This window comes from Copadichromis virginalis, linkage group LG23 (genome assembly GCF_057382275.1).
Source record: "Copadichromis virginalis isolate Kocher_CV1m ecotype Utaka linkage group LG23, C_Virginalis_male_GT1.1, whole genome shotgun sequence".
NCBI lineage: Eukaryota > Metazoa > Chordata > Actinopteri > Cichliformes > Cichlidae > Copadichromis > Copadichromis virginalis.
Genome location: NC_140639.1, coordinates 3,063,121 through 3,083,326, shown reverse-complemented (window position 1 = coordinate 3,083,326; position 20,206 = coordinate 3,063,121). Strand labels below are relative to the sequence as shown.

The 20,206-nt window shown below is 40.7% G+C and overlaps 2 protein-coding genes across 4 annotated transcripts; both read right to left on the bottom strand.

Annotated features, from left to right (window-relative positions):
* LOC146679970 (diencephalon/mesencephalon homeobox protein 1-A-like) lies at positions 1 to 5,932 on the bottom strand. Its single transcript, XM_085448922.1, has 5 exons — positions 5,742 to 5,932; positions 3,624 to 3,791; positions 3,275 to 3,453; positions 1,973 to 2,408; positions 1 to 1,781 (listed from the first exon to the last, which is right to left on the bottom strand). The coding sequence occupies exons 2-5, from the start codon at positions 3,775 to 3,777 to the stop codon at positions 1,363 to 1,365; spliced, it is 1,188 nt and encodes a 395-aa protein (XP_085305048.1). The 5' UTR covers positions 3,778 to 3,791; positions 5,742 to 5,932; the 3' UTR covers positions 1 to 1,362.
* An 8,017-nt stretch (positions 5,933 to 13,949) lies between these two features.
* Positions 13,950 to 19,840, bottom strand: LOC146679969 (uncharacterized). Of its 3 annotated transcripts, none has more exons than XM_085448846.1 (7): positions 19,743 to 19,840; positions 19,426 to 19,531; positions 17,665 to 17,735; positions 15,599 to 17,564; positions 15,142 to 15,300; positions 15,007 to 15,063; positions 13,950 to 14,577 (listed from the first exon to the last, which is right to left on the bottom strand). In XM_085448846.1, exons 4-7 carry the CDS (start codon positions 17,334 to 17,336, stop codon positions 14,330 to 14,332), a joined length of 2,202 nt encoding a protein of 733 aa, XP_085304972.1. In that variant the 5' UTR covers positions 17,337 to 17,564; positions 17,665 to 17,735; positions 19,426 to 19,531; positions 19,743 to 19,840; the 3' UTR covers positions 13,950 to 14,329. The 3 variants fall into 3 exon arrangements, with proteins under 3 accessions (XP_085304972.1, XP_085304974.1, XP_085304973.1); XM_085448848.1 differs by having other exon boundaries at positions 15,007 to 15,060; XM_085448847.1 differs by lacking the exons at positions 19,426 to 19,531; positions 19,743 to 19,840 and having other exon boundaries at positions 17,665 to 17,821.
* Between the last annotated feature and the right edge of the window lie 366 nt (positions 19,841 to 20,206).

Sequence of the window (20,206 nt, the reverse complement as noted above, 5' to 3'; positions counted from 1 at the left end):
TGCTGTGAACATAAGTCATTCTTATGTTTTGATTTATTCCCTTGCATTGAACAGATAAATTACTCACATTTAAAACAAATGAGAAATACATGTTTTCAATGTACAGTCATATAATACATAGACAACTGGCCTGTGCATTTTTCTGCTGAAGCCACCGGCTCAGGAAAAGTGGTGAGTTCAGTCTGACAAAAATAAATGTTGGCGGTGCGAAATTATTTTTAACTGTGCCTCATCTGCAGATTCTCCTCTTTGCTTCATTTTCTCGGTTAGGTCCTTTGCTTAAAGCCAAAACTGGAAAATACATGGGCTACTTCCTGTTAAATCCTTTAAAAAGAAGAGACATGGAGGTATTCCTTACTCAGGAAGGTGGACAAATACTGAAGGATATTTACAATGCTCAATGGATTCTTGAAAGCTGACCTGAAAGCTCTGACTGTGAAAGTCATCTATCAAGAAAAATGTATTTGGTTGTGAGATTATAGTAACCAATTTGATATCAGAACTTTACCCTGCTGCCAATGCCATGTCAACTATGTCATGTGGCTATAAGCCATGCTTCAGTGGGGTACAAGCATGCATAGTTCGAGTTCTTGTAGGATTATAAGATTTTTTTATATATATATCTTTCATATCTGTCCTGGAATGAGACTGACAGCTCTGGAGTTCAAGCCTTCCTGCAGTGACTTTATAGAAGAAGCTTAAATCATAGTGAACAGCTGGCATTAGAACTTCCTGATTCTATTGACCAGGTGGTGTCAAATGCAAGCAAGTGCTAAACAGTGCTGTTCAGTCACAGCTTCAGTCCAGGTGGGATTTTCATTAAGTCCGTTGAGTTCTTGTCATAATCGTATTTTCTCTTCGGTCTATCCAGCAGAGATGTTCTTTGTGTTTCCGTGTGCTCCCAGCAGTGAGCCGCATGCTCAAATGATGGTGTTGAGGATAAGGGCAATACATGAACTGACAACCCTGGCACTCAGTTAAAGGAGAGCCCCTAAAACATGCTTTATGCTCTTTTGGTGTGTACTTACAAATACTTTGAAACTGGGTTTATTTAAAATCGACAAAAGAGCAAACAAAAAATCTCAGCTGTGCAATTAATTTGCATGAGCACAAATTTGAAATGTGGGCAGACTTTGTGATTCTCATTACAACATCTGAAGAGCAAATAATCTTGACATTAAACTGGAGAGGGTTCTACTGCGGTTTTGGAGGTAATTCTGAATTCTGGGTGGACACACAGTTCTTTTGCTGGTTCATGAGAGGTCAGGAGGAGGTGTTGTTAGGTCACCTCCTGTGCAGGCCTCCATTCTGTAGCGTAGTCCCTGACCTAGAGGCCAAGCACGTACAACGAGCAGCCAAGCTTCAGTTGGGGAGTGTATCCAATCCCAGCGAGGCCGCATGCTGCTTGGCCCTCAGACGGAGGTTTTCGATGCTGGTGGTCTTGCTGTTGAGGCTTCCTGGGAGGTTGCCCGGCGCTGCCTGCAACAGTGGGTTGTTCCATACCTGCTGAGCCTGCGACAGGGTCTGGTAGTAGGACTGGCAGGGCAGCGACCCCAGTGGGGAAGGCATGTTAACGTTCATGCCCAGGTAGGGCAGACTGGACGGCGTGCTCATGTCAAACGATGGGTAGTGCACCAGGTTGTTGGTGGCCGCCATGTGTTGCCGAAACTGCTCCTGCAGGCGAAAGAGACTGAGAGGAGACGAAGCGTAGGAGTTGCTCTGCGCTAGACCACTGCTTACACTGCTGGAGGAGGGCAAGGCGGGGGAGCTCAAAGGAGAATCTGGAAGACAGGAAGCGAGAAGGAGGACTTCAGTATGTTTTGACGCACCTTTTGCATGGATAACTTCTGTATATACCGTCCATTTGAATGAATTCTATAAAACTATCTCGCACATGGATGGATTTCTAAAATAAAGTAATTGATTAGAGACTACAAAAGAAAGACAAACTGAATATGTTTGTTTTTTTTACCTGAGCTTGGACTCAGCCGTTTACAGGATGGGGAGCTGCTCCCTGTCGGCAGTACCCCCTCCCCCTGAATCTCCTCCCTGAGTTTCACCCTCGTCTCTCCTCTTATTTCGTCCTCCTCTCTGTCAGCATTATCTTCTGCTGCTGACTCGCTGTCTGATGGTTCAGGGGAGGTGACGTTTACTTCCACGCTCATCTCGCCAGGCTGGGGCCGTGCTGCTGCCTGCCTCTCTGTCTCTGAGTGAGAGGATGAAGAGGAGGAGGGAGGAGGAGGAGTGCGAGTCTCAGGAGCCAGGGTAGTGGCAGTAGTGAGATCATTCTTGGAGTCCTCTGTAGCACCTTCGGCAGCTCCTTGAGTTTCTTTCTGTTTCTGGAGCTGCTCCTTTTGCAAGCTGCGCTGCTTCTTACGAAACTTGGCCCGACGGTTCTTGAACCAAACCTGGCAGATAGAAAAATAGATAAGTGCCTGAGTAAAAGAGTAAAAATACATTAAAAGTTAATATTCTAATATTCTTCTTCTTGTGTGTTGTAAAAATTTAGTATGGCTACCATGGCTCTTTGGACAAAAACCCCTGATGTGGTGCACATGTGAAAAACTAAACTGAGCCTCAGGAAATTCATCGTCTACCAATGCAAATGTCCTGTTGTACAATTTTAATGAAAAGGATCCAGTCAGTCTTTCAAGCAGGTGTGTAAATAATGAAAACAGCAGGCCATTTCCCCAATTTCATTTTTATTTTTAGATTTTGCAGGGTCTAGAACGTCACGCCAATGAAAAACTGTAGTCTTACAAGACTCTTATTAGAATACCTTGATATGTTTTCTGATATTTAATGAACTGCTTTTGCCTTGATCTGTGATAGTTTTGCCTTAAAAGTGACTGAACGCTGTGCATTTCTTAAAACATTTACTTCTGCAGAAGCTTCTGGTCTAGGTCTAATTATGGTTAAAGCATGATCTTAAAAAGATCTTTTACGTGGCTTTTTACCAAGAGAAAAACTACGAAACGAACACTTTTTTTGCGCACCCACCTGACTAATCAGGGAGCCTCTTGGCAGGTGGGCTTTAAAAGATACAAAAGGCTAAATCTGAGTATGCCAGAGTTTCAAACAGAGGTGAAAAGCAGTGCACTGTATAAGAAAACAAACGTAAGACTATCCTTATAGGATAGTGAGTCTGAAAGAGCACAGTATCGGCTCGTAAACAGCGAAAAACGACCATTCATATCACGTGACTGCGTTATTTCACATTTTTAATAGCGAAACGAGACTGCTAGACAAATGAATTTTGGGTTTGTTTTTTTACCTGCACACGTGCCTCGGGCAGGTTGGTGCACATGGCCAGGCGTTCACGCATCACCACGTCAGGGTAGTGCGTCTTCTGGAAGGTTTTCTCCAGAGCTTCCAGCTGCTGGGCGGTGAACGCTGTCCGACTGCGCCGCTGCTTTCGGTGCTGGGAGCCATAGCGGGCCTCAAGGATAATGTCTTGAAATGTACAGCCGTTGAGAAACAAGAAACATGACCAGTTTAATTTAGGGACAAGCTAAACGTTCACGCGAGCACCTTCACGTGCCAGGGTCACATAAATATAATAACTTAACTGAGAACGGGAGGAAGTGACAATTTGGGATAGAAAATGAGCAACTGAGTCTTACCAGCCAGTCTCTCCGCGAGAGTGAGCGCGTGCACCGAGGGCCTGTAGTCAGGCGCGTGCTGTGCTTGCTGCGCCGCCTGCTGGTGAAGGTTGTACATGGCGCTCAGTGAATTCATGGCGTGCAGAGAGTAGCCGTTCACTCCGTAGTGCTGCATGACCGGCGACCTGACTGAAGAGTCACAAGCTGCTGTGAGTTTCAGGCCTCGGAACAAACAAACTTACTTCTAAAGAAAAGTTTAAGCTCCAGGAGGCCATTTCTTATTTTTTATTTTTGTGTGCGTCTTTGTTCCGAGAGGAGAAAATTAAATGGCAACAGGTGAAAGACAAGCTTTAGACTCCCGCCAAAGGGAAGATGGTTCATTTTATAAAAGGATAACAAAGCGAATAACTGATAATGATTTATGAGTTAATATACAGTTAGAATTTTCAAAGAACTTTCATGTGTGTCGTCAGATCCGCACAAATGTAGCAAAGTAAAACGAAAAACTGAAAGAAACTAAATCAATTTAGTCAAAAATATCATCAAAAACATGGAAACTAGAAAATCGATAACTTTTATATTACATTTGATTAAAGACCCCAGCACCAAACACTTTTTGTTCAATTTAGTGTTGAGAAAAGTCGTAAAATAGATTCTCCATTGATCTCATTGCTAATAATCTGCTTTGTATTTTGCTAATATAAAGTGTTGTTTCAGATCAAATGTATTTTTAAAGTAGTGTATAAAGTAGAATTTTCAATATCGGCTTTTTTGGATTGTTGCATTATTCTGTGGCTTTTTGTGGTGATTTTACCTTATTATTATTAGTATTGTAATACAGTTCTGTAAAATCATTATTACTGAATTATAATGCAGGCATGTATTATTATTATTATTATTATTATTTTTATACAAGTCTGTATAGTAATAATAATAATAATTATTATTATTATTATTATAAATTAAAGTGGTTTAATTTATATCCAAAAATATTCCAGTGAAAATTATCTTCAGTATTTTTTATCCACGGTCTGGGTTTAAAATGAGCTTTTACACTGAATATATTTTAATCATGATTATTATTGTTATTAATATTTTAAAGATTTATTTTTGCGCGCTCGCAGTTCACGGTAATCGCTGCCAAACCTCTGCAGTCTGCACCGGCAGAATAGCGGGAAAATATTTACTTTGCTCCCTGTGAGTTCGCCTCGAGTGGGAGCCGTTTATTTCAATCTGCGGCGGGTCCCAGGCCGGTTCCAAGCGCCTAGAGGCTGACGGCGACGTGTGACAGGTCTGCGGTGAAATATGCACAAGATCCCCGGTTGGACTCCTGTTTAATGTGGGTGCAAATAGGTTTCAACTATACAGGACTATTAATTTATCATCAGGCCTGACACGTGAAACGTGGGCCCCGGTGGGCGTGTGTGTGTGTGTATAAATCACTGTTTGAGAGGAAACCGTGTAACTAATACAAAATTTTCTTTCGCTTTTAATTTTCTTTTTCTTTTTGTCTGTTTCATTGCATTATTTTGCTAAATGAGCCTCTGGCTGGAAGTATGTAATCTGCTAGTTTCCCCCCACATCTACAGCTTAAAAATTCAACATAATGCTCTTCTTTCAGGACAATGTCACGATGCCTCGGGCTCTGATTTAAGTCTAATTATGCTAATTGCCGTGGATTTATGAGTTATACTGCATTTACTAAAGAGTGCCTTGGGGCCGTAGTTCTGTATGCGTGGCGTCAATCCATCACCATTTACAAACTGAAAAGGCAGAGAGAGCGAATGGGAATCATTAACCTACGGAAAATTAACAACATGGAGTAACACACCGAGAGGAACCGAGGGATCTTCTGACAAATCCTATAACACTGCGTGTTATTTTACAGTCAAAAATAAAGGGAAACCGAGCAAACACGTGCTGTTATTGACCGCTGCCACTGTTTATTTTGGACACCTCGAGATCGCTGCACTTTGGGAATCATTTCTATCAGGAAGTTTGGAACACGATGTAAGCGAAGACAAAAACAGAAGAGACAAGGCTAAAACAGTTTTAGTTTAAACGTTTGTGTAGTTTAAAATCTAAAACCTGTAGGAAAATGATCTGTAATGCCCAACTTGCGTTCAGCAAACTTCTTACCTCTCTGTCTTATAGAAATTTCTCAGCCGAATATTCGCCTTTCAAATCTTCTGCTCTAAAATCCCCAGGTGGTTGATCATCTTATTCAGTTCATTACAGTTTTTCATTCAGCCAGATATCCTGAGAATATTCCGGTCTGTCCGCTCCGTGCACCGGCTCGCTTCTCTGCTTGAGGGAGGATGCCGAGCTGCCATCTATCGGCCTTTAAAGCGCTCCGGGTGGGGTCACCGGGGCGCCCAGACGCTTTCCTCTCTGTGCCAATCACGTCGCTTTCCTCATCCACCCGCCCCACCTCTCTTCTATACACCTCACTTTGTGGGTGAGTGCTGCACCGAGGTGCCGCTGTACTTGTTTTAACACGTTCTGTCACATTGGACAATTATTATTACTATTATTATGATCATTATTATTATAGGTCCTCCTTGTTTTAAGCATATCGCTCGCAGGTGACCGTGATGATGAAATGCGTGTTGCTTTTTGCAGGCTGACGAAGTTTCATCTTGATAACTTAAAGTTGTTTTGTACAAATGTAAAGAGAAAATTACGCGACAGCGTGAGTTTGATTTCATAATTTCAACATTACAGGGTTATTCTGAGAATTTGTTGCTGAGTAAGCGCTTAAACCCACTTCAAATGGGAACCTGTACTTGTTTTCATTTCTAATTCTCAGTTGCCATTCTTTACTTTTAATTTTAGTATGTTTCATGCTGCTTTATTAAAAAAAAATTTTTTAGAAAATTACTTAATCCACTACAGAGAAAATACAAAAATAAAAAAGTCCATTAAAGCTTCCGTTTGTTTGCCTGTCAGTGATGCTTTCTGGATTGATTTTTAGCTCCAAACAACCTTTTAGAAAACAAAATAATGAAAACAAATCCGAGATAATCTAGAAAGTAAACATTTGCTTCACATGATCTTTAATGTTTGTAAGAAATATGAGCTGATTTAGATGAAACTCATAAAAATCAGCAAAAGGAAGGGGGGAACGTTAATCACACGGGTCTTAATGAAATGATATGCAAATGACGAGAAGCTACTGGCCTTTGCTACCCTCTTGCAGTGACTACAGCGACTTTCAGGTTAATTCCGTGCATTAATTTTATTTTCCTGCTGCCTGGCAATGACTACATTTTTTGGTCGGAATGCAGCTGAGATGGAGAGATGCGGGCTGGGCTGCACTGCCTCCAGCAGCTCCCCGGCCCCGAGGGATTTAGGTTAGGATTGGGTAGACAAGACGCCATTTCACCCTCCAAAAAATGTCTTAAAATGACTGCTGGTAAGAGGATTAAAACAATAATGCCCCTCTCTTCTTCTTCAAGGTTTTTAGAAAAGATTTCTTCTTCCGAGGAAAAACCGTTTAGGCTGGAATTAAGGGCAGCGAAAGTAGCCTTTTAATGTAAAGCTTGCATATTTTGTTGAATTTTCTCCGAGAGTGAGGGAGAAAGACGAAGGTGGGCTGGGAGGGGGTTAAAATCCTAAATTTGATCTTTGCTCACCTTCACTCATAGAACTTTAGACGTCTGAAAACAGGCTGTATGCGCCTTATAGCTCACGTCAGCGCGTTTGAGCAAAGATCAAAGTCCCTCTTTAGATTTTTCATGTTGTTGAGCTAAGGTCGGTGTCTTATAGAGCTTAATCGAGAAAGTGCAGAATATGAAAAAGCAACAATGAAAATCAACGATTTATAGCAACAAGTGGGTTTCACTGCGCACATGGGTCTTAAAAACCTGTTAGCTAAACATAAGTTCCGATTTCATATATATATATATATATATATATATATATATATATATATATATATATATATATACTCCGAAGCTATGTTTTGTCCTATGCCTTTTTTTGCCGGAGAGCATTTGGGCAGAGAGGAGAAGAAAAATCGGATTAACTTGTGAACCGATGAAAATAAGAACTTAAACTGGAGGTAAATCTGTCCAGTGTCTCTTTGTGGGAACCGTTTCTAAAGCAATTAAAGCGAGAAGGAATTCCTCTCAGCTGCTCTTCCTCAAATCAGCTTTTTTACGGAACGTATAATGCGGGCTAATGTCCAGCATGGCTGAGGGTTTTAGCGCAAGTGTCAAGAGGGCCTGCTATTAGAGTGATATTAGGCCAGTGGAGCAGCAGCCCCTCCCACGCAGGGATTGAATGGACAATAAACTCACTGTGATTTACAGAATTGGTTTTAACTTGTAAAATAACATTTAGACAAATTATAGATGTAATCTTTTAAAATGTAATCTTCCTAAAAGTGAAGATGCTTTCAAAATATTGTTATTAATAGTCGTTATGTAGCTATTATAAATTATAAGCTTATTTATCAATTAAGAAAAAGGAGTGAAAAACAGTTTTAAAGTAGTATTCGGTGAGATCAGCCCTTTCCCTTAGAAGAGGTGAGTCTGGGTTCTTATTAGCATGTTGCAGAACTTGCCCCAGTTCCTCTGTCTTCTGTTTATTTCTTTAATGTTGGACAGAATCATGATGTTGAGCTCAGGGCTCACACTCGCTGAGGCTCTTCATGACTCTGGACTCTGGGATGTCACATTTTCAGGTGATGTTTTTTTTTAATTTAAGTCAAAATAATAGGCATAATCTCAGTTTTTAAAAGTATTCGACTTCTGGTGCCTAAAAGACGATTTGGACAGGCATGTCTGGATTAAATCCCAACAGTGTGTCTATTGTATGTGGTGTAACAGAGCAATTTATGAACAAATTAAATGTATATGAATTTGTTTACCTTTCTTACTGGTCTATCATTAAGAGCTTGTGATAAGGGGAGAGAATGTTTGACATTTATAATGAGAAAATGTTTGTTTCATTCAAACGGTTTAATAACATCTAATCTAAATTTCAGATGTGGATAAAACAGGTCATTTGAAACATGACTAATGGGATTATTAATAATGCATTATTATCATTATTATGTATACTGATTTACCTTTAGTGAATATAATGTCTGCTTTTCTGAGCAAAACATCACCAGTCCCACTGGTGTCACCATTGCTTGTTTAAATGTTCACTCAAGTTTATTCGGTTCTCAACCATCTAAAACTGTAAAATATAAAAACTATCAAAATATTACGATTTATCAGTCAATTGATTTGCAAATCATTGACGTTTAGAGAAAAAATCAGTAGTTCCAAATTTGTTATCCCTTGCAGAACCTCACTGCTGTTTTTGAGGCCTAATGATAAAGATTATTCTGAATAAAACCCGTAGTTCACCCCTCGTCATTTACCATTTTCAAACCACACTTCTCATCCTGCTCACCTTCAGGATCTGAGCACTGTTCACCCCAGGCTAACTTTCTAAACCCCAAATTCATCTCAGATTTCTGTGGATTTTATCAGCACACTCATTGTTCTCTGCACTCTGGCTGCATTCAGGCTTTATCATGTTAAAGCCTCTCCTCAGATCTGAGTTATCGCCTTTGCTCTCAATCATCCTCGCGCCTCAAAACTTTATCCCTGCATCAGGACTTTGGCAGCCTGAATCAACGCTCAGCCGAGGAAGCAGCAGCGATTTATAAATCATCTTCAGTTTTTAATCAGGTTTATAACGCATGAGTGTTTGTAATTTCTTCTCCTCAAATGGCTCCCTATACTTCCAAGTGGCATTTTACATCAACTCCAGGAGAAAGTTGATGCCTTCAGCCTTCAGAGCCCATTAACTTTTGTCATTAGGTTTTCTTTAACTTCATGAATATATTAGGTTTCAAACCAGCTGCTCTGGCCGGCACATGCTCTTAGTCAAGGTTAGCTTGTGCTCATTTGGGTAAAATTAATCATTTTGATGTATCGTTTAGAATTGACTGCTTCCATGGGACTTGTGTGACTGGAGTAACAAAGCAACTTGCCATTAGCAATTCTCCAGCTGTGTATTAGCAGGGCGTTCACCTTTAAGACCGTCCTCATATGTGTTGAATACCTGATTTAAATGGACAAATCTCCAGCTCCATAGACTTTGTTTCCAGACTTCATGTATTAAAACACTTATTTTAAAAGTAAACAGCTTTCTGTGCGACAAAAGCAAAGCAAAGCATCACATTTAAAACTGCACTAACTGCCTTTTATTTCGTCATGTCAACACATAACTTACACCTTTTTGCATTTATTAACTTGCAATGTTACAAATGCTAAATTGTCAGTGCTCATCACTAATTTGTCTGACAGCTGCCTGTTGCTTACCACATAGCCTACATAGTGTGAGTCTAATAGATCTGCTGTAAACACTGGTGACTTACTCGCCCCTTTTATCGCCAACTCTTTTCATAATACACACAGTTGTCAAATCAGCTGTTTATGTAAAATTATTATTAGTGTACCGTTTTATAGAGTACTCTGCACTCTCTATACACTGACACAATATTAATATGAGATAGTAAAAGAAAGAAAAAATACACATACATTCAATGCAACTGTCATTTTTCTATGTTATCTAATGCAACTCAAACACCAAAAGCTCAGTCAGAGACTCGGGTGTGTTACCCCAGCAGCTCACGATGTAGCCTCAAGCCTGCAGATTCGACCAGTTAGCGATGTGGTTGTGTTAACCTCACTTCTTCTAACTCCACAACCTTCAGATTTCACTTTCAAAACAGCCTTCAGGCCCACCTGATGCTGACTTAAGTGCCATCACTTAAGAGCTATTTTTAAAATACTCCACAATATCTATAAAAATCTCCCCAGAGTGGAGCATGCATCTGAAACTTTCTACATTAAGCACTTTGGTAGAAACCAAAGTGAGGTGAACAGAGAGCACTGAGATAGAGACATAGTTATTCTCCACATGTGAGGCTGACCACAAGTTGTTCACTCTATTGTTTATCCTTGTATGATCCTGTAGATGCGGCGCACCATGCAGCAGCCAGGGCCGCTCCTCTGAACGGTTTCTGTGGCAGACTTGACATATCGAGGTTGGCAGGTTTGTTTCCTCCCTCTTTCTCAGAACTGGTCTTTGGTTGTGCCCCTCAGGCTGCGGCCCAGCACAAGGGTTCCTATTGTCAAGACCTAATCCAGGGGCTACACAGCTTTAGCAACATGGTGGGATAAAAGCCCATCAAACCACTGCTTTATGGGGGCAAATCTTTCCTAATCCCTCGCTTTATCTAAACAAAAGGAGAGAAACAAGAGGATAGAAAGAAATTGTGCAGACACAGGGCAAGACCGGGAGCTAAGATGCAAAGAAGTAGTTTCACTGGAGAAGCTAACCATTTTTGACAGGCTTTCACTAAAAGACTGACAAAAAACAGACACCAGGATTCCAAAAAGGGCTGTACAGGGTTTTTTCTTTTCGAAAGTTAAGCTTTAAGATCCTTAGAGGGATATGTTGAAATTAGCGAGATTAAATGCAAAAACCTTAACTATTAAGAGTACTTGGCAGGGGACACCTGTCAGATGGGGACGCTATAAAAATTTGTTCTCGGTTTGCTCGGTTGATGTAAACAAGCGACAACTGTGTGATCTTGAACCTATTCTTTTGCGCTTTTCTCAGACTGCGAAAAGGGAGTATGGGAATTTCTCTTTCCCGCCTCACACACTGCTTAAACCCCCCAGCTCCATCACACCGACTGGGTGTTTCAACCATGAAGTCTTTACTTTTAAGAACCGAAGTCAGAGAGAATGTATTTCATTCAATGTGTATGGATTCTTTAGCAGACACTAAAATACAGCAACAAATTAATATTTTGATTCAAAGCCCGTTTTTTAGTTTATCTGCAACATCATTGAACTGGCTACTCATGAATTCCTGAAACTTACATCTTCATTATTTATATATATATATATATATATACATATATATATATATATATATATATATATATACGTATACGGACATATATATGTGTGTGTGTGTGTGTGTGTGTGTGTGTGTGAGAGGGTGTCGGGGGCAAATCCCCTGACCCCATTTCATGTCTGCTGCCAGTTCCAATTTCTATCTTTGCTCTGTGGCAACTCGCTTCGAATCCCAAGTGTCGCATCTGCAAATGACTGTGAGTTAGAGGCTCCATTTTCTGCCACAGCCAAGATGCTCCACAAGAGGACCATTTGGAGCCCGGCGGTCACAGAGCCGAGCAAAGATTGAGAGCAAGCCAGTTCTGGCTCTATGTACATAAACCACGACAGCCGGGGGGCTTTCAATGTCCCGCTCGCTCTCTCAGGTACATGAACAGAAACACGGTGACATACATAATTCACCACCTGACAGTAAATACACTGCCCTCATCCACACACACAACGATGTTCAGGCTTTTGAGCACAAACTATTTTACACGCATTATATTCCTTATTTTTATTTGACTGCCCGCCCCCTGCTTGCCTGTGTTGTTGCCTCTCAAATGGGGTAATTAAGAGACAATAGGCTGGGGATGTTCATCAGGGACTGAGTGATTAGTGATTCATTACATAAGCTTAGAATGAGGAATAAGAGAGGAGGGAAGTGGCTGGTCTTGGGTGGGTGGGTTGGGTGGGAATACTGAAACAGCCTGACAAATTGCCGATGGATTTATCCAGTGTAATTAACTATCACCGAGGGAAAGGGCTGGGACTTGGGATATCAGTAACCTACATGGAGCCATCATGCGGAGGGGAAAACTCACCTGCCAGCACCTCCACAGCTCACATATTTATACAGTGTCTCACTACTTTTTTAGTGATTCACAGAATTGTATTCTTTTCCTTTAACGTGCTGCAAGACTTATTATTTCCCCAAATATGTGCTGCTTAGGTATCTGTATAGCCTGTAGCAACTGGGTATTTTCCACCTGAGAAAACTGAGTAAAAACTACAATGGGATCATGCTACCCATGATGCCAGTGAGTGGTCATATTGTACCCATCTTTCAATATATTATTTGTTCAGATACTAGATAAAGATACTTAATATGGAGATAAAGCAATGCATTACACAGCTGAAACCATGACACTGATATTCCTTAAAGGGGAATGTCTTTGTGAGTAGGGAGTCATTTATCTCATGCTTTTAAGTCAGTAAAACCCGATCACGTAAGGATGCATTCAAAAGTGGATGTGTTCTGACACGCCATTTTGATGCATGACTGAAGGTTTGAAAGATCTTCCCACTGGTAAACAGGTGGATGGACATTTGTGGTTTTTCCTGCTGCAGCAGATAAAGTTTTTCCAAGGTGTGGATGTCAAAGGTGAAAACAACACCAGTAACATTGTTACATTCTGCTCTGTGATTCTCTGACTTTGACTGATAACCTTCAAACTGTGAACTATGACAGGCCATTAGAGAACTGGTTAACCAACACAAGAATCTGAACAATACTAATTTTCTATAGTCAAAGAGTATTTTGTTTATAATATGCTATGGAAATATGTTGACGAGTTATGCTGTCTCCTTAGATTCGTATTTATATACAGTACTAGAAATATACAAGAGCGAATGAGAACACAACCTTGATAGTGTTGTGGGTAGTGTTTCCCCTCTTGAGTCAAATGAAATGCTTATGAACATCTGTTCTGCAGATAGTTCTGTAAATACATGGACAGACATCATGAGCATCACAGCCAAGCAAGAAACACGCACAACACTCTACAGTTGTGTAGCTGTGACCAAAACTCAATAATCTGAGGGTGTGGTCGAACCCTTGAGTGCTGAGTTTATATGTTATAATGTAGCCATGACTATGAGTCATATATCAAAAATGCTGGCAGGTTTGCAAAAACTGGCACAGAAATTCAAACCAAACTGCTAAAACATTTTTCTTTATTTGAGTCTGTTGATTTTTAATGCATATATACATTTAGTGCTATGTTCAGTAGAAATAAAATAAGAAATAAAATTCTATTCTTTGTATGGCACACACACACACACACACACACACACACACACACACACATACGGGTCTATGTGGTATGGCGGGACTATACTACGTCAATCCGCCCGGTGGTGGTTTAAGTGGACTACCCTTTTGAAAGGACTTAGAGCCAAGGGAGCGAGGTTAAAGTGTTCGAAAAAATCTGAAAAAAATTTGGGTCACTTCAGACCTCATACACTCCCTATAGAAGTCTAGATACACTGATACACACCAACCAGACTCTATTGTGTTTTCTGGAGACATTGTCCACTTGACAACAATGTGTTTTATGAGGTCCAAAAAAAACAATATTGGGTCTTTAAAGGGACAATGATGTAATATGTAAATAGCTCATCATTACCATGAATACACATCTGACAGGACACAGGATTACTGGAACATCATTTTATTAGTGTTCTTGGATCTGAACATTAATTTTAACCATAAATAAAAAAAGAAATCTATGGACAAAAATGCCCACGCTTCCCACAGAAATATAAAAATATAGAAAACAGAAAAATTAAAAACATTTAAAATGAATTTTAATAGTTTAAAGGTAAATATTAAGGGGAGAAAATATGCATTTATAATTTTTTATTTTAAATATAACCCGTCAAAAAAAACCCTAAATAAATTAAATGTAAAAATTATGAAATACAAACTACTTCTGTATTTAACAAGAACTTTTTTTTCTTTAAACAGAACATCAGTGTTAACAACAATTGGCAATCTGACCAAGATGTAAAACCACAGCTCTCTAAACAGTTATTTTAGTTCATTTTTTTCTGCCTTTTTGCAGTTAATCCTCTGTTTCTTACAAAATCTCTTATGTTTTGAACTGTTCTTCCTGCCAACACCGGATCTTCTACCAATTTGCAATGACTGCATTCATTTTTGGTGGCTAGTTTCCCTTCGTTTATGTGGTCTTTAAAATGCCTCATCACTGCAGCAACCTCAGCCTTGGACCACATGTTTTTGGGAGCTCTTCGGGAATTGTGGGATTGAGCAGCATTTTTCTCTGGAAGATATATAAAGTAGTAGTAGTTAAAACAAACAAAAAACCAAACAAAAAAAACAAAAAACATTTGGTGGTTAAAAGAATGGATGCTACCCTGTACTAACTTCTGAAATGTGTTGCTACCATCAATATCAAAACGAGCTAAAATTCTCTTTGAAAATTTATCAAATTTCTAAAATGAGACATTTAGTGTTCCGCTGTGAATAAAAGACTGAATAAAAAGTTGAATAAAAGTCTCTTGATGCATGCTCAATCATCCAGGTAAGTAAATCCCAAAACGTTGATTCTGTTAATCTGGACGTAGCGTTTTCAGTGGGAGAAACATTTTGTCACTCATCCAAGTGACTTTTTGCCACCACTCTGCAGTTTGCCATATGTTGCAAAGTGATGAAACAATAATAAGCTTAGAGAACCAACTGCACCCCTTACCTTCAGAGGGAGCAGCAGTCTCACTTGCTGCAGGCATTGTGAGTGGTCCTTCATCTGCTGATTACACAATTTGATTAAGTTTTAATATTTGTAACAAACATTTTATCCACAGAAACCAAGCTAGTGGTAACTTACCACAATCTACAGTGTCTTGGAGCTGCGCTGTGTTTGTGGAATCAGCTACTGCATGTACAGGCTCACTGGTGCCACACGCCAACATTGTGAGTGCTGTGTCATCATCATCTGATTCACTCTCACTGTCCTTTGTTTCAGCATCACTTAATGCAATTTCATCTGAGAAATTGTGGGAAAACCCCCCCAAAAAACCAAACACAAACCCCCCAAAAACCTCACATTAACAACGAGATATGACAAAATACAGAACAAATACTGGAAATTATAGTACATAGTTTTACTATTTAAGGCCACCACTCTGCAGTTTGCCAAATGTTGCAAAGTGATGAAACAATAGACTTCAAGAACCTTAAATCATGGACATTTAACAGAATGGTCTGTGCTTTTAGGTTTTAATTCGGTTGATAAAGCATAATATTCAACTACTGCCCTAATATTTGCTCCTTTCAATACAAACCTTCTATTTTGATCTCATCCAGTGATTTCCCCTGGATCTGGGAAAGTTGTCCTTTTTCCAGTGTTAAAAGCAGTTTGGAAATCTTGGCCAGCTGTGTTGTGGGAACTGGTAATCTGTAGAATTCGCGGTGAACGCGGATATCATGACCCAGGAAATCTGCAACCTGATCAAGTTCGTTGTTTTTCAAATTAAGGACTTGTGAGAGTGTGGCAACATGTTTTCTGAGCTGTGTCGATCTTAGATACTCAGGCTGCTTTGCTCCACACTGGTGTGCATGAACACGCAAGGAGTCCATTCCTCTGTAATGACTCATTGATCGGGGTCTTGCAAAGAGGTAGATATTAGTGGCACAAATACCACAGTCAGGCCTCCTACTAACCAGTAGTGACAGAGCATCCAGCATGCTTGGTGTTAGCAGAACTGGAACATTTCTGTCCCTTTTTCCCATTATTTCTATTCTACAGAAATAGTTACAGAGTCTCTGTTCCATTTCTGAGAGCCCCATGGCAACATCTGTGTGGAGTGCTGTTTTGTCTCTTTCAAGAAAACTTTTGAGGCGCATCTTTGAAACCTCTCCAGAACGTCTTCGGTTGAACACAATGATTTGTGAGAGTGTAACTTGTGCAAGTTGGGCATAATTCTGAGCTGTGGCTTCGTTCTCCAAGCTGCAAAAGGCACTTTCTGCAGATTTTTGAAGGTAGTGATGGAGAATCCGAACATCTTCTGTAAAGGGCAATGTTGATGGCTTGTTAAACTTTGCCTCACTCAATGTGTTCAAGGCACGGTGAGACACCATCTCAGACCATTTGGAGACATACAACTTCTTGAACGCATCAGTGGACTTGATTAGGGCTTCATCCTCTGTCATGAGGGCACGACAATGGATAATGTCAGACATTTTATGCAGTGTATGTCCCAGTTTCAGCGCAAGGCTTGGAGTTTTGTATGACAGTGTCTCTTCATCAAAACCTGAAACTTTCTTTACTGCTTGCACAACTCTCTGGAAATTAGCAGGCTTAATAGCTTCTTCCATGTTATGCACTGAGAATTCTGTGCGCAGACACAACAACAAACGTCCCGCTTCACGAAGCTTCTGTCGTATATAATCATACTTTGTAGGGTCTTGTCCATGTTTATTGTAGAGGGACTGGGCAAACTGAATAACAGTAAAGTCATTTCGCACAGCTGAGGCAATCTCATCTTGTTTCATAACAGCAAGAACCTTCCAGACTCCACTTGACACCTGCGGATAACACTGAGACTCCAGAGTTAAAGCCAGGCCGAGTACTTTGGTTCTTCCAGGTTCTTTATCCGTGTCATCTTTTGGTTTGTTAGGACATCTGCGGACATGTCTCCAAAGATCCTTGCGAACATACATCCCTTGACAATAAAAGCAATGAGCAAACTTTCCCTCTACTGCTTTAATCTTGGGTCTTCTCTTCACTTTCAGTGGTCCCACTCCACCATGCAAAACTGCAGCATTATGCTTAAAATTTCCCTTATTTCTCAATTTCTCTAACAGACTTTTACGCTCGTTTGAGTCTCTAGGCAGGGAAAATGCATGCACAACATCAGGAGCCGTTTTGTGCGTTTTCAGGTGGCGGGAAATTTTAGCTTGTGGTTTGCCACAAAAATAGCAGTAATTTCTTTTACTTAAAGTCATTTTTTCTGATTCAGTTTCGCAAAGCTCACTTTTATCTTGTGGCTTGTCCTTTGTCAAGTTGTGGATTAAATTCATTGAATCTGATTGTTCATGCGCTTTGGAGATGTCATCTTGGCATAGCAGACCTTTTGATGTGCTTGGCAATAATGAGATGTCTTCATCTGAATCTTCATCATATGACTCTGAATCTGGCACATATTCTTCTTCTGATATGCTGTGGTTGCCATCATCATCGCTTGATATTTGATCCAGAACTGAATGTGGCAATCCATCCTCCCCTGAATATTCAGAAATTTCTTCTTTCTGGAATGTAAGAACAAAAGTTTTTTTAATTGATCAATACTTTAGACAGGTAAAAAATAAACTGAAAAAAAGTCAAGCCAAATATGAATGGGATACACACCTGTGTTGACTGGTGGCAATTCTGATTTGCCAATTTTGCAAGGCAAGATTTGTGCCAGACCCCTAAACAAACTGAAACACATTTTGATAGACTTAATTTAGCTTTGCAGTTCTATTTAAGTGAAGTAGTTTTTTGTCAAAGCATTGCAGTAATGTCAAATGCTGAAAAAACAAAAAAAAACAAAACTGTTCACATTAAGGATATTTTAATGACTACACATACACTGCTAATCCCCCTCCCCCCCCCCAAAAAAGGACATCCCAGATGTGAATGAAGGAATTATTCTTATTAAATACTTTGTTCTTTAGGTAGTTGAGTGGCATGAAAGTGTGTAGTTGAATGTGTGTGGCCTCCAGATGCCTGTACGACTTCCCTACAATGCCTGGGCATGCTCGGGATGAGGTGGCGGATGGTCTCCTGAAGGATCTCCTCCAAGACCTGGACTAAAGCATCTGCCAACCCCTGGACAGTTTGTGGTGGATGGAGTGAGACATGATGTCCCAGATGTGCTCAATTGGATTCAGGTCTGGGGAACAGGCGGGCCAGTCCATAGCATCAATGCCTTTGTCATGGAGGAACTGCTGACATACTCCAGCCACATGAGGCCCAGTGTCGTCTCGCATTAGGTGGACCCCAGGGCCAAATGCACCAGCATGTGGTCTCACAAAGGGTCCGAGGACCTCATCTTGTTACCCAATGACAGTCAGGCTCTCTGGCAGGCACAGAAATGCCACCCCTCACCATTACTGACCCACTGCCAATATGATCATGCTGGAGGATGTTGCAGGCAGCAGAACATTCCCCACGGCATCTCCAGACTGTCACGTGCTCAGTTTGAACCTCCTTTCAGCTGTGAGGAGCATAGGGTGCCCGTGCTGAAGTTGCCAAACTTTGTGTTTTCTGGCAAATGCCAAACATCCTGCATGGTGTTGGACTGCAAGCTCAATCCCCACCTGTGGATGCTGGACCCTCAAGTCACCCTCATGAAGTCAGTTTCTGACCATTTGAGCAGACAGATGCACATTTGTGGCCTGTTTGAGGTCATTTTGCAGGGCTCCTCTTGTTCCTCCTTGCACAAAGGTGGAGGTAGCGGTCCTGCTGCTGGGTTGTTGCCCTCCTATGGCCTACTCCACATCCAGGTAGCACCTCCATGCTCTGGACACTACACTAACAGACACAGCAAACCTTCTTGCCACAGCTCACATTGATGTGCTACGCTAGATGAGCTGCACTACCTGAGCCCCTTGTGTGGGTTGTAGACTGTCTCATGCTACCACTAAAATGAAATCACCGCCAGCATTCAAAAGTGACCATAACATCAGCCAGAAAGCATAGGTGCTGAGAAGTGGTCTGTGGTCACCACCTGCAGAACCAGTCCTTTATTATGGTGAATTGACTATAATTTCCACTTGTTGTCTACTCTATTTGCAAAACAGCATGTGAAACTGGTTGTCAGTGTTACTTCCTAAGTGAACAGTTTGATTTCACAGAAGTGTGACTGACTTGGAGTAACATCGCATTGTTTAAGTGTTCCCTTTATTATTTTGAGCAGTTTATGTTATGGAATGGGGAATTGAGGACAATCCCAAGTATACCATTTTTACAAGGTCCTGCACCAATGAGGTAATACTGCATTTCTTTAATTAGACGTGACCACCCATTAATTAAAAAGGGAGCAGTGTTCATTTCAGCACGTCTTAACTTGTTGAACTCTATTAATGCTTTTTACTATACACTGTACCTATTCACTAAATGTCTCACCTTTGCACTTAAAGCCAAGCCACTTGAGGGAGGAAACCGGTCCCACACACTGAATGCACTTGTCCAAAGATGATATTGTTGTGCACACCAGACGATGATTGTGACACTGTTAGCAAAATATTGCAACATTTATTTGTTTTGGACAGTTGGAAAGGTGTGTTTTCAATTCAGTTGCAGATATCAACTAATAAACTTCGTCCATGTAAATCACATCACACCCAGGTGACTGCCAAACACACACACACACACAGCATCCATAAAGAATGATGATAGATTAAATTATTAGTTCATTAAGTGGTACACTGGATTATATTTACCCTTTCAGGCTCTGGATGTTTCAGGTCCAGATCATTGTTTGGAAAGCTGTTTGGTTGCGGCTTTAGGCAGCTCACAGTCTTCTGAATCTGGCTGGTCTCAGTCTTCGTGTGTAACAGATAGAGAATGAAGACAAAAGAACAGTAATCTGACAGTTACTAAAAATGCATCACTCAAGAGGATGAATAGACCATTTCACTATCGGCAAATAGCGTAAGGTACACATCGTGCATGAGAAACATTCATTAAAATCTGTCCTAGGTCAATGTTACCTCTTCAAAATCTTGCACTGAAGAAGAATGCATGGCTTCTGAGCCTTGCTGAGGCATTTCTTCATCAAGATCCTGCAACAAAGAAAAGATGGCACAAAGATTAGACCAAGTGCTCTTCTTGCAACTGTACTGGGCAGTCCTGTGCTTCTGTCTTTAATTTGCATGTGTGTGTGTGTGTGGGGGGGGGGGGGGGG

Coding starts and splice junctions, on each gene's coding strand:
- LOC146679970 (XM_085448922.1), bottom strand. CDS start 3,777: ATGCAGCACTACGGAGTGAACGGCTACTCTCTGCACGCCATGAATTCA. Junction 3,454..3,623: donor TCTCGCGGAGAGACTGGCTG/GTAAGACTCAGT, acceptor GTACATTTCAAG/ACATTATCCTTGAGGCCCGC. Junction 1,782..1,972: donor ACGGCTGAGTCCAAGCTCAG/GTAAAAAAAACA, acceptor CCTGTCTTCCAG/ATTCTCCTTTGAGCTCCCCC.
- LOC146679969 (XM_085448846.1), bottom strand. CDS start 17,336: ATGAATTTAATCCACAACTTGACAAAGGACAAGCCACAAGATAAAAGT. Junction 15,301..15,598: donor GGATGAGATCAAAATAGAAG/GTTTGTATTGAA, acceptor ACAATTTCTCAG/ATGAAATTGCATTAAGTGAT. Junction 15,064..15,141: donor CCAAGACACTGTAGATTGTG/GTAAGTTACCAC, acceptor TTGTGTAATCAG/CAGATGAAGGACCACTCACA.